The sequence below is a fragment of the Corvus cornix genome, chromosome 1, assembly GCF_000738735.6.
Source record: "Corvus cornix cornix isolate S_Up_H32 chromosome 1, ASM73873v5, whole genome shotgun sequence".
Classification (NCBI taxonomy): domain Eukaryota; kingdom Metazoa; phylum Chordata; class Aves; order Passeriformes; family Corvidae; genus Corvus; species Corvus cornix.
In genome coordinates, this window is record NC_046332.1 from 92,110,143 (window position 1) to 92,123,751 (window position 13,609).

The 13,609-nt window shown below is 43.6% G+C and overlaps 1 protein-coding gene across 1 annotated transcript; it reads right to left on the reverse strand.

Moving 5' to 3' along the window:
* Positions 1-102: 102 nt before the first annotated feature.
* PROZ (protein Z, vitamin K dependent plasma glycoprotein) lies at positions 103-11,309 on the reverse strand. Its single transcript, XM_010394316.3, has 8 exons — positions 11,189-11,309; positions 9,427-9,590; positions 8,022-8,046; positions 5,103-5,216; positions 3,601-3,732; positions 2,261-2,346; positions 2,058-2,181; positions 103-1,528 (listed from the first exon to the last, which is right to left on the reverse strand). Exons 1-8 carry the CDS (start codon positions 11,253-11,255, stop codon positions 1,017-1,019), a joined length of 1,224 nt encoding a protein of 407 aa, XP_010392618.1. The 5' UTR covers positions 11,256-11,309; the 3' UTR covers positions 103-1,016.
* Between the last annotated feature and the right edge of the window lie 2,300 nt (positions 11,310-13,609).

Sequence of the window (13,609 nt, forward strand, 5' to 3'; positions counted from 1 at the left end):
ATCAGCCTTTGTTACTTGTGTTAATCCATTCTTCAGAATGGAAATAATGTTTTTTTTTATGGTTTCCAATTTTTTTTAAGTCTCAGTAATCTTGCTGGTATTAAATACTCTCTTCAAACTTTCTCTAAAACCTAGAGAAGTGTTTGACACCAAAAGCTTTACTGTGTCAGTAATACTTATGGGTTCAAGTACATGTGGTAGGTGCCCACAGATGGCTTTGGGATTTTTTTAAAATTCTGGTCATATTTTGTTTTAATTTTTATTATGATGAACAAAAGCTGATGTAGCTAAATTATCCAAACTCTGTTTTATTTTGCTTCTGGGGAAAACACTGGATCCAGTATTTTAAGTATTACTACCCTGGGGGTTGGTTGGTTTGTTTGGGGGTGGTACAATATAACTTTGTCCAGACTGATGAGATTGTAGTTTTGGGGGTTTAAAATTATTTTTAAAAGAAATTAAACATTTTTTTCTTTTCTGTCTTAGAAAGGTTTTATTTTACCCTCTGACTGACATGGACATCATTCACAAGGGAAAACATAGATTCCATGTATGAGGGGAAGCATTTTTTAGCATGATGAAAGTGTCAAGTCCTACCTCAACACAGACATTTAAAAGCTTGACATTCCCCATGTCTTTGTAAGTTTTACTTGTATGGATCCTGAAATAAAAATACGACTTTGCTGAATCAAACCTCAGGGTACTAGCAACATTTAAAATCACAGAAAAATATTCAACATGTTTTGAGGTTTAGGATGAACAGTTCTAGGAAATTTGAAGTTAAATCAGTTTTTAGTTAAACAACTAGGTTTACTGCATCATGACTTTCACAGTACTGTAGTGTGGCAGCAGAAGGAAAGACAAACAGGCTTTTCTGTATAAACTGGAGTTAAATACATGCAACTTCCATTGCTGCAAGCTGTAGTAGAGTCTAAGGGGGGTACTGGCTGCATCCATATGTTTCCTTGCAATGATTGGTAGGGGCTCGGTGCTTGAGAGTTGGTTGTGTTTGTGTCTTACTTTACTTTGTGTTTAACCCATATCATATACCTTGCAGTGTTGGTGAAAAGCAATGTTTCCCAGTCAGCATCTTGTAGTGGCCAGGAGCCCAGGATACCAGTCAGAAACCACGTGCCCTTATACTCAGTAGCCAAAAAGCTTCCTCCAGCCAGGCGTTTGCCTATGGCCTCCTGAAGGTGCCCACAAAACTGCCTGTTTGTGAGGCTGATGTTGAGTATTTGTTTGCAGTCCTCAGCAGGAAGGTAGGAAACCTGCAGCTCTTCACCTTGAAGTTCATCACCTTCCATTCTCCAGCCACTGACTGTCCCAGCCAGCTTTGGAATTAAAACATGTTCTGCAAAGTCTCTTTCAGGGATGCACACAGGGAGGTGGTAGTTGTCACACTCAACGTGCTCTTGAAGCTGTAGTAATGCAATGTTGTTCTCACCAGTGTCTTCGTCATACCGGATGTGTACGTGCTTCTCGCTAACTTGCATTATCTTTCCAGTTCCACTTGTTCCATTAGGCCCTGTGAAGCAATGACATTTCAGTGCTCTTAGGAGTAGTTTATCAGAGACCTGAAAGCTGCATACAAGCTGCCTGGTTGTGCTGAGAAACACGTGCAGCAGGGTAACTAAAGGCGCTCTTCATCGAAACTGCTGCAATAAAGGGAAATGAGGAATAATACACTGGCAGCTTTTTAATGCCGTGTAGGGGTATGCATAATTTCAGCAGTAAGGACGAATACCCAACGTTGATGTGAATTTTGGCATGAAACTAAAGCTACCACCAAATCCACCATGTTTACCAGGTCCCTGGGTGCTGAGTTCTGAACTGTGCTTGAGAGGCGGTTGCCTCTGCTTGCCTTGTATAGGGGAGCATGGGGCAGCAGTAGTTCTAGCTCAGATACTTTACTGAGGTGCATACATGAAATGATAGCATATTTGTTTCCTTTAACAATATTTTTATGCAGCAAGAAGTTTAGTAAGGTGTTTTAAAATTTAGCTTGTCAATACTGAAATGCCCTGCAGCAAGAGAAAATGTGTTGGATCACCTACCAGCACCAACCCTGATTTCAAAATAGGAGTGCAGAAGGGCACACTCCGCTGTGGTCAACACGAAGTTACTTTTTAGCAACACTCCTCCACAGAAGCCTTTCCCTTCTGAGTTTAGCAGTAGTACCTAAGAAAATGCAAAAAGACAATAGACAGCACTGTGCATATGGGGGTAAGTGATAGGTTTCATGAATTGCTAGGAATACCTGCCAAGGAAATCTTTCATCACTTTTCTTCCTGGTTTCATGTATAAGGTTATCACTGTCTTGAAGTCTGCCACATGCACATGCATCTACCAAATGAATTAAAAAAAAATCAAAACTTCAGGCTGTATCATTTCAAGATAGCTAATACCTGCAAATGCCATCTTGTTCCACCTTGGTTTTTTTTACTTTGGGGTTCTGTTTTTGCAGAAAGAAAAAGGAGAATGACAATTTCTAAGCTGGTGAAAAGTGGAATAATTTGTTTGGCAATTGTAGTCGTAATAGTTTAGCAATGGGCTGAACATTTTGGGTCACTGCGTTAGGCTTGTAGTGACCAGGTGTCACTGTGCCTGTCACTAATGAAATGAGGCTTCCTCTCCAGCCAACCATCAGCACAGCTTGCTTTTTCATCTTTGTGTCCTGTATTCAAATTGTGTCAAATACCTAATGGCTGTCGCCCAGTCTAGACATGGTGCGTCCTGGCTGGTCCTTGTTACAGCTGTCACTCTTGGGGCATATGTGCCTTTCTCATCTGGTTCAAACAACACACACACTTTTCAGTTGGATCACCCAAACAAATCTGCATTTGTCACACTTCCGGTTGCTTTGGGCTTGGGTCCCACAGACTGGGTTCTGTTCAGGTGAAGCTAAACCACAGGACGCCTTCCAGGAGCACACATGACCTGTTCTCAAAGCTGTTGGGTGCTTAGTCCGCAGGATTGAACTAAGCCACTTTGATGTAAAGCACTGAAGTGTGCACAGTGTGGACATCAGTCTATCACCACCAAAAGCATGGCTCTACAGCTGAGCTCTGATTTGGCTGCCCCACCTGTGCTAATACAGATACACGTCTAAGTATACTTCTGTGTTTTTAGTAGACCTACTTTGTAAGGGGATGAGATTGAATGAGATACCTAGTAGGAGACTGGAGAAATGAAAAGGACTACTGCTTCAAGCTAATTAATATGGCAGCAAATGTTTCCCTTCATTTATCAGACTGTTGGTTGCCTGATGGGAATCAACTGAATCTAATTCCTAAGCAAACAGGTGTTCAGCAGAATTACTCTTTACCAAACATGGGAGTGGAAAATGTGGTCCAGTGAGAGAAATGTAGAGTGAAGCAAATCCTTTCTGCTGATTCATATTTAATTACTCCAGTCAAATAGTGCTTCTTTTACCATTTGGCATCTTGGGTGGTGGTCCCTAGATTCCTTCTTTTTCTACCCAGCAATATTCTCATCACTTTAGGCTTGAAGCATGCTGATCACATGTGGATGTCAGACGGTGGCCTGCCCACCCCAGCCCTGAAGAGATGCCCCCTGTACTTCCATGCTCACACCTACCTAATGCGATGCACTGTTTTTTATCCTTCCCAAGCTCATAGCCATCAGCACAGGAACAGTGATAGGAATTACTTCCTGGGTAGCAGAAGTGATCACATCCTACCTTTGCTTGGTGGTGACATTCATTTTTAGCTAAACAGAACAAGCAGAGGAAAAACATTGGCAACAGTTCACCTGGAGTATTCTTTCACAGCACGAGTCCTCTGGTTTTTTTCTTATTCACTTTGTGTGGAGGAGGGTAGGGACTCTGGCTTGATAGCATTTACCACTGGGTGGTTTTTTTTCCCTTGTTATGCAGAAATTGGAGAGAGCTGATTCTCTGCAGCATTCACAGACTCACTGCAAACTCTGCTCCCCCCTGCCCCTCCCTGCACCAGACATTGCACCTTTGACTTCTGGAGAGCATCAGCCCATGGGTCAAACTGGGCCTTCCATGTGAATCCATGGAAGGATTCCATGGGTTTTTAAGCAAAACACCAAGTACCTGCAGCAAGGGGAGCTGTTGCACGTGTTAAGAAGACAAGTTTTGCTTGAGGAAGAAGGCAACTAAAGTTTCTAGTTTTGAGAAATAAAAAACGCATAGCTCTCATTTTGCACACTCGTTTAAATGATCAGCCACCAAAGATTTGAAAAAAAGAAAGGGAGTATGAACTTTGAAACATGCACAATTTTCCATAGCTTGGCAAACACCTAAATCTTTAGCACAAAACAACAGCTATTTGATCTAGCTCATAGGTAGCAAAAAATCTCGTATAACATGGCTGCCTAAGGCTCACACTGAGATGATCTAGTTCCCAGCACTGGTCCAAGCTGTGTCACCTTCTGTGCTCCCACAGAAGCTGGTCACAGTCACACCCCTTACACAGAAAATGACCCTGCCTTGCTGCAGCCAGGGCGTCTCCCATCCCAGGGGACCTCTGAACCAGCAGAAATACTGATGTAAGGGCTGGAAAGAAGAACCTGGCAGATGTAAAAATGTAGTATCTGGCCCAGGGTTTTCCTGTGCCAGAAAGCATCTGTTTTACTTAATGCTTCTCACTTCCACTGGAAACCGTTTGTTTTCTGGAGTCCTTCTGTCCTGAGGGACTGTCTTGTGGGTGTGTGTGGCCTCAGAGGCCCCAGGGTGCCTGGGAAGCCACTCTGGCACTGCAGCTTTGGTCCTTCAAGCCACACACCAGGGACCCCAGCAGGACAAGCAGTCAGGCAGTGCAGGTGGCAGTGGCTGGGCTGGCTTCGGGGTCTACCCGTGAGGTGGTTTGGTTTCAGCCCTTTTGCCGCATCCCCAGAGAAGGGAGGCTCAGGGCGCAGGGACAGCCTGTGTAACCTCAGGATGCCATGATGTTCTGTGGACAGGCAGCACACATCACCCCTGCTCTGCCAAGAACTGTGTGTTCTAACCACAAACATGGGAACTGGCATAATGGGGTAGCTGCGTATGGTTTCATGGGGAGACCCTGTGACAGGAGGAGATGGGGCTTTTCAGAAGGGGGGCAATGCCTTACCGAAAGCACAGTTCTCTCCCTCGTAGCCCTCGGCACAGGTGCAGGTGTAGCCACGGATGCTGTCCTCACACACGCCGTTGTGCTGGCAGGGGCTCGAGGAGCACCTCCTGCCACCTGAAGAAATGGAGAGGGAGGAGTCACCACCACTGATCCCAAATTACACAGCCCCCTTTTTGGCACATGAGCTGCTCAGAGAAGTGTCGTGAGAGCAGTTTGGAAGGAAATGGGCTAAGTGTCACTGAGCTGCTCCTCAGGGGTTATTTTAGCTCAAGTCTGCTTCCAGAGACACTCTCGGAGCCCCTGTCAGAGAGGCTGGGAGCTGCCCAGAGGCAGAGTCTTCTTCTGGACAATGGATGCTCTGAGGATTCAGAGAAAAGGACTGAGTTACAGTTCCTGCTTTGTTACAAATGTGATATGAGACAGGTGTTTTAGGTCTCCCATGTTAGATTGATATGCACTGGATAGAAAAATCTGGCATCAAAATTATGTAGCAAGAGTACAGCAAACAACATCAAAATAGGAGGAAATGTAACTTTTATATATCTGCACAATTATTATACAGCAGCTCAGACACTAGCAAGTCTAATCTTTCTGATGAACTGAACATTGAAATGAGAGGGTGTCCTCACTATGAGTGAAGCACCAGGCAGAGCTGCCAGTTTCCCTTCAAGCTCCTAAACAATTTGAAAACATGCTCCAAGTAACAACTACTTATTGTAGGCATAGGCTATCAGTAAGCAAGCCAGAAAAGCCTAACCTGGGACATGTAGTCCAACCTTTCTAAAAATTAACACTGTCACAGAGGTTAACTCAGTCAGCAAGCTGCCCTAGATGATTTCAGGGATGGAAAAGTGAAAACTGTGCCTGCTACTGGGAAAAAAACACCAATCACTATCTGATTAGGCTGTGGGCACACATATCTTTGAGTGTTAGATGTACTAAAATACTGGCTGAAAGAGTTACCACCTTCAACGCATCTGCAGTCAGATGCCACCAGCACATCCAAGGACAATGTAGGCCTCCAGGGAGGCGTTTTGGGTGAATTAGGGGGATCTCACCTACACAGTGAGCAGGCAGAATTGAGGAGCTGGAGCTAGGGAAGGGTTGCCCCTGCAGCCTGAAGCAGCTAGATGGATTCAAGCCTCTGAAATGCATGCTGGGACGAAAATAAATCCAGCACCTAGCTTTATTAAAGGAGGAAAGAGAAGATTCAAGGAAGTATAGAGAAAATGGCCTGATTTCTGTTATTGAAAGGCTACTGGAATTATTAAAATGGAAGCACCCAGCAATACAAAAAGGTGGTAAGTAAAAACCAACATACATTTTTCAGGATCAAATAATTCAAACCCTTTAAATCTAATCATATTATAGGATAAGGGACCTAGGGGGAATCAGTGAACATCACAGAATAGAAATGTCTCCAATGACATTGTCATTAAGTGAGCAGACTGTTATAAGACATGCACAAGACTTTTGGAAGATGATGTTTAAAGAGAGTGATGTCAATGGCTAAGTTTCTACTGTTGATAGAAGAGGATCAGGAACCCTCTACAGGAACAGCTGCAACAAGTGTGACCTCAAAGTGCCCCAACAGCAGACATCCAGCAGATGCCACCACATCAGTTTTGACTTGAAGGGACAAAGGTGGAGCAGTATGAAACAGAGCTTGTGGGTTTCCCAGCAGTTAGGTAGGTGCTCAGCCTTTCTCCCCAGCCCTCTTTTACTCACAATGAAGATTTATCCACTGCACCCTGGACTTTTGGGGGAAAGCAACATGCATAACAGAGGTTTAGAAAATGAGGTTGTTGGAAGACAGGATGAAAAATTGTGGTTGATTAGTGAGGAGGAAAGAAGCCACTCTTCAAAATGTTAGAGAAATATCACAAAGAAGGAAACACACACTGCTGTTCTTTAGGAAGAAGACAGAAAACATGGCTTTTAATTACAGCAAGAAAGCCACCCCTGAGGCTGAAATGGGTAAGGTATCCTGATTGTGGCTAAGCTTGTTTGCAGGGACCATTCTGAACTGGTTGCCTTTCTCTCCTAGGCTAGAGAGGAAGCCTGCATGACATGCTTAGTCCAAATATCCAATGACTCAAATTAGAAATTAATCCCTCCCTCACAGAAGTAATAAAATGCCAGATATTTAGCATCATTCTTCTTAACATTTATAGCACTGATGGGATTCTTCTATGCAATGATTCCCAGGACTCAGTGGTTTAGTGGCTTGTGCAGAAAATTATTACTGACTGCTGGTTTTGCCACCTCCTTATCCACTCTTTAAACCTAAGATTGGAAATTAATAATAGCTAAGTTAAAAACAAGAGAAAAACTTCGGATGAAGCATACAGAAAAAAGGGAGGGAATAGGGCATAGTCACCATAAGCTGGTGCCACAGGCTCCATGTTCAGCTGACATTAATTACATCAGGCTCTCAGCTTCTACAGATTTGTTTCTCACCTTGGCACCTGACAGGGAATGATGCAATCCCAGTGTGCAGAGTTTTTAGACAACTCAGTAGCTTTTAATACCTATTTATCTCACTCAGGTTTAAGTGCTAATTCTGTATTTGGGAGATTTTGCTGGTAAAACTGTGCTGCTCTGTTGTATCAGCAAAACATACTGTCTCATGTTTCAGAACAGCTTTAGATTCAGGAAAAGAAGTAGCCTATTTACGGGGATAACCTTTACTCACCTTCCACTTTTATTATTTTTGCAGCTTTAAATAGTTTTTCCTATATATTACTTTTTAAAAATCATTTCACATCAAGAATTTTCCTTCTGCTTTACTGCAGACATGATAAACAGAGACTGTTCGTTTCTCATAGAACAAACTCATAGAAAACCAGTATTAGACTGAATCATAATGTTCATAATGTGACAGTACTATGAAGGAGAGAAAGCAAGAGGCCAGCTTACCATAGTAGATATCCCAAAACATTTTCTGGATAAAAAAAAATAAAGAAGGAAATTAGATTTTAATTCTCAAGTAATGTAATATGCCATATATATTTTGCTAAACCAAAAACATGTAATGAGAGAATACAACGGTTTAATGTTTACAAAGTTGCACACCTATGATTTCTGCCCTGCTAGCAAAATATGCATGAGAAGGGAGGGGCTTTGCCTTCTGCTTATTTTATTGTTTCTTAAGAAGCTGTAAAGGAAAAGAAGCACTTCACAGGCGAGAGAGGAACAGCTGGATCCTTTAACAATACAGTTTCCTGAAAAAACTGGCTGGCTATTGTCTCTCTGGTGTGCAGCAGCATGGGAAGTGACCCCATCCTGTCCCACCCCACTTGGCCCCCACAGGTGCTGCTGGAGGCAGAGCAATCAGCACAGAGCAGAGCTGCAGGGCACCACCACTGGTCACCACCACCATGTGCCCTGCATTTCCCTGGCTACTGCAGCTGGCCCTGATGCTTTCCCCAAAGGGACACCTCTGCCCACCCCTTCCTTCCCCAAAGAACCATGGCTACCCATAGGCAGCCCTACAGCTGCTTCCTCTACTTTCCCTGCAAACAAAACTCCACCCAGAGTCCCATTAAAGAGCACAGCATCCATCTGTACATGTCCAGAGAGCCTCTTGTGCAAGGGAATTTGCAGCTACTCTCCAAGTGAGCTTCTATCTATAGGTCCCACTACTTGCTGGTGCATTGATTCCCTCTGTCCCAGTCATAAAATCACAGAATGGTTTGGGTTGGAAGGGACCTTAAAAATCATCTAGTTCCAATCTCCTGCCGTGAGCAGGGACACCTTCCGCTAGACCAGGCTGCTCAAAGCCCCATCCAGCTGGCCTTGAACACTTCCAGGGATGGGGTATCCACACCTTCTCTGGGCAACCTGTTCCAGTGACTCGCACAACTCTAACTCCTCTCATTTATTCCCCATACTGCATGCACTTGCACAGAGGCATTTGAGATGGGCCCTGATGAAGCCAATTTACTAGCTGGAGTGGCTGGAATTCCTTTGTGCTGCCCTTCAGATGCTCTTCTGCTGACCAACACCTCTTTGCCCCTCCTGGTCCCTAAGGGATACTGAAGCTGCATTTCTGTGTGTGGTCAGGATGGGACAACAACCATGTGATTTAGTAACATAAGGAGCATGACACATCATTTTCAGGAGAGGACTTGAAAAATATCAGAGCTGACCTCCTCATTTCCATTTTGACCATGGAAGACACCTGCTTGCCACCTGCTGAGATTGCAAATGCAAAGATTTCACATGGAGAGAAATCCAAAGAAATGAAGCAGTCTTGTGTTTCCTTAAGTAAAGGATCAAGGCAGTAGTTTTTATTGTGCATGCAGGAAAACAAAATACTTACAAGCATTTCATCATTTTCAAACACTTCTCTTGCTTCTTCCTGTGTACATCTCTCTTCCAGGCATTCTCTTTCCAAGCTGCCTTGAAGGACCTCCTCCAGAAATAGGGAGCTGGCACGCCTCTGTCTCTTGATAACACTGTTTGCATCATTAGCTGATATAAACACTGGAACATGGTATGACAAAACACCTATGTAAGTACTTAGATTCATTTCCTTAAATACTTTGACCTTCTTTTTTAAGATAAATAATTTTGGTTGATTTGGAGTTTCTGACACATAGAACTTCCATAGAACTTAAAGAGCTCTTCTGTCTTAGCCCAAATTCAGCTGAGGAGTTGTGACCTTTTACTTTTGGGGAATGCCTGACTTCCCCCCAAGCAGGGTGAATTTGAAGCCCTTCCTGGCACATTACTTTACTACATGAGACATGCAGGGCAGAGTGCAGTGCCACAGCCAGGGAAAGGGGAAAAACATCATTATAAAATGTTTTGGGAGACTGCATAGGGGTTTCAGACTCATTGGTAGAAGTGACTATTAGTTGTATTAAGTTATGATGGTGGATCCAAACTGATGCTCTTCAGTCTTAGTTCATGGCAATTTTTTTTTTTTTGCTGAGCAGCAGAGCCATGACATGGCCGAGTTCTCAATAAATTCTCTCTCAAAGAAAATAAATAAAAGCTACCCCTCAGCAATGCTGGTAGTTAAGAGAGCTATATCACATACCACTGTTTATGTGGAAGACACTGCAATATTTTGGATTTGAGTAAAGAGGAGGAGAGACCAGAGACATGAGAGTTAACAGATCTTAAAACTCTTCTTTGCAAATGATACCTCCATCAGAAACTGCCTGCCAGCTGGGCAGCTGGTGCTTCCACATGAATCAATACGTGACCATGTGTGCCAGCACGTGTTTGTCAGTTCTTCTGTGCTTGGAAAGTAAATGTGTTGGGGCAGGGAATATTTGGGGTTTTGTCTCTTTTATACAGTTTGGGGGGGGGGGGCAACACTGCTGGTTGAAACAATCAATAATCACAGATCTGGGAAAAGTGAGAGGAATAGCAAAATTATTCTGAAACTGTGTACAGATGTTTAGTTACCTTTTTGAAGGATACCCCATAAGCAACAAACTTGCACATGATATTAAAAAAGGAAAAGCTTCATGACTCTGTTCTGCACTTTAAATGCTATCTGACCCCCAGCACACGTTTCTGCTGTGCAGTGATTCTGCCACATCCAGCACAGCTGGCAGTGAACTTCTGCAGGGTGTTCTGACCTTCTTAAGAGAACACCACCTTTTTCTTCCTTGCCTGGCTCCTCCTTATTTTTGATAAACCATGGAGGATTGATACAGAAACATAAATTTCTTCAAGCTATAACAAGCATAGGACCTCTTATTTTTATTTCTCTTTCATAGGCCTCTTTCATAGGACTCTCTTATTTTTATTTCAGCAGCAACTAGAAATATAAAATAAAATTCTCTTTAATATCTGGTTCACTCTAAAAATTGAAAGGAAAGACAAAATATTACCCTGGCATAAATGATGGTACTTCAAAACTACATTACCCCATTAGCCTACAGCAGTTTTCACTTAGCTGCATGAAATAAACAGCAGAAATGTAAAGAAAATAAGGAACAGACTGTTTTCAGTGACGTCACCCTGTGCTACAAAGTAAACATTATACGAGGTACAAAATTACTGGTGTTTTTAGAAAACCAGAAGCACAAATCAGAATTAAAGGTCCAACAAAACAAAACCCATACCTGTCTGCTCTGTCTGAAGGAAAAGGGCAGAGAGAAGGAAGAATGTTATCCAAGAGTACCTTGCCATTGTTACCCTCTGAGCCTAATGGTGCCTGCCTGCATTCCTGCAGCTCTTGTGGGAAATGGCTACAGGAGAGATGTTAAAGTTTAAAGTCCAGCTGTTCATGAGAAAACAAAACCTCTAAGGGCAAATCCTGGCTGCAATGTCAACACATGGGGAAAAAAAACCATAAAACAAACCCAAACCGAAAACTTCAACCCTTAGCTCAGTAGTGCAACAGTGCCCCGTCTCTCCGTGCCCTGGCTGACTATGGGGCCCTTTACCAGTGCCCCTGAGAGCTGCTCCAAGATTTGGGTGTTCCTCCCATGCCCCAGCATTCACTTACTGTAGCACAGCATGGGTGGAGATGGACAGCATGAACATTTCTTTGTACCATAGCAAAGCACAGGCTGGACAATGACCTTAGGGACCAATTATATGACGTGGTTCTTTTATATGTTGTCTCCACAAAACATGTACCAAGGCTTAGCTGCAATGGGTAAATCCCACCAGCTTTTGGAGCCACCAACCCCCCAAATGTAATTTTCCCCCTAGGGATGCATCTGAATGGATATGGCATTTTTCTTTTTCACTCTTAGGTTTGTAATGCTCAACCATGAAGGAGAGCATGGAAAATTTCTCCTGACGTCAGGATTCCAGTCACAAAGATGCACAGACAGACAGATCCATGAAAGGAGGTGTAGGTACGGAGAGGACATAAACATTCCCTGGGCTGCTGAGCTGTGCACCCGGTGGACGGGGTGACCCTGCTTCCCAGCCCTGGACAAGAGGAAGGATAAACCCATTGGCGTGCAATGGCAATGGTGCTGCAGTGCTCCCAGCACAGGCAGCCTCACGGGAAGAGCAGGAAACCATTTCTACACTCAGAGGAACAACCAGTGAGAGGAAGAGTGGTTTTTTATTTAATTTGACTCATGAACAGAGATTATTCTGTGTTTTCATGTCATAAATCCTCAGCTATTATTTGAGTATGCAGTTCTTTTAATAAAGCATGGTTGATCTGAACATCCGTGGGTAAATCCCTGAATAAAACTTCACTTGCCATCAAGTGCACCTTTGAAAGCAAGCTTCAGCAAGTATTGGGGCTGATGAGAGAAAGACACCACATCCCTCACCAAGGCCAGTCCTTACCAAGCCAGGGCTGATGTTACAGCTCACATCATGGGCCCTAATACCTGCTGCAAATAACCAACCTGCGCTTTGAAACTCCATTGTGGGAGGGTTTTCCTGCGCAGTTTCCACAAGGCTGTTCTTCCAGAAGTTCACTTGGAGTTAAAACCCTTCTAATACCAAGCTTAATTTTATTCACAGCCAGTTCATGACCTTACATATTTCTTTTGCCCTCCTTGATATTTCTGCAGAACTAATTAATACAGCCTCCCATCCTCTTAGGTTACCTGTGTGTCCAGCTCTCCTTAGTAAATGAGCTCTCCATGCTCTCCTCAGTCGCTGAGGCCACCAAGCCCCATTGTACCTGTCTCAGCCAGAGCTTTCTTGGCTAGGAAAGGGAGAGCTGTTGCCAGTGGTCACATTTGGTGGGTGCTGGGGGCTCAGACAGCACCTCCAGGAGTCACTGTGGAGGCTCATGTCACCCTCCTTGCCTTGCACGGCAGTGGCTGTGTTGCTTTTCCACACTCCTCTGGCTGTCCATCCCCACGGGAGCACCTGCCAGTGAGGCTGCTGCTGTCATCCCCCAGTGGCCTGGGGCTACTTGCTTTTACCTTCCTGTGATAATGAATATCATCCCACACATACACAGCACAGCCAGTCTGGCTCCCTTTGGCATGAGAAATATGTCACCACTTGATGTCAGCACAGGACTTTGCAGAACCCAGCACAAAAATGTGGGTCCGCAGATTTTTTTTTTTAAGAAACTGTTTACATTTCGCAAACCTAAACCTATGTCAATTAAGGAACTATTGTAGGTGTAAGTAAGTTACTCAAATTGGTTTAATATTACTAACACAGAGCTTCAGAAGCTATATTCTCACAAGATCTTAGTTTACATGGTCTTTTTTCTCTTACTGTGGGATTTTTTTACAAAACGTATCCCCTGCCTGAGCAGCTGTGTCCTTAGGAATGGGACACGGTGTACTCAGTACATATGGCAGTGACCTTGCTTCTTCTGTATTGATATCAATGCAACAGGTTTACATTTTAACTTTCATATGACTATGAAAAACTTCATAAACAGAGGGGTTTAAAAGGGCAGTCCTTTCCTCATATGTTTCTTTTTAGTTACTGGGATTTCTTTTTCCATTCCTTTAATTACCACAGTGGGCACATGGTGACATGTTTCATTATGGAGTCCTGCACCCTATTTCCTGCAGCCCTGTTTAGGGATTGCCTTCCCCTTGGAG

Coding starts and splice junctions, on each gene's coding strand:
- PROZ (XM_010394316.3), bottom strand. CDS start 11,255: ATGGCAAGGTACTCTTGGATAACATTCTTCCTTCTCTCTGCCCTTTTC. Junction 9,591..11,188: donor CCTTCAGACAGAGCAGACAG/GTATGGGTTTTG, acceptor ACCATGTTCCAG/TGTTTATATCAGCTAATGAT. Junction 2,182..2,260: donor ATGAAAGATTTCCTTGGCAG/GTATTCCTAGCA, acceptor GCATTTTCTTAG/GTACTACTGCTAAACTCAGA.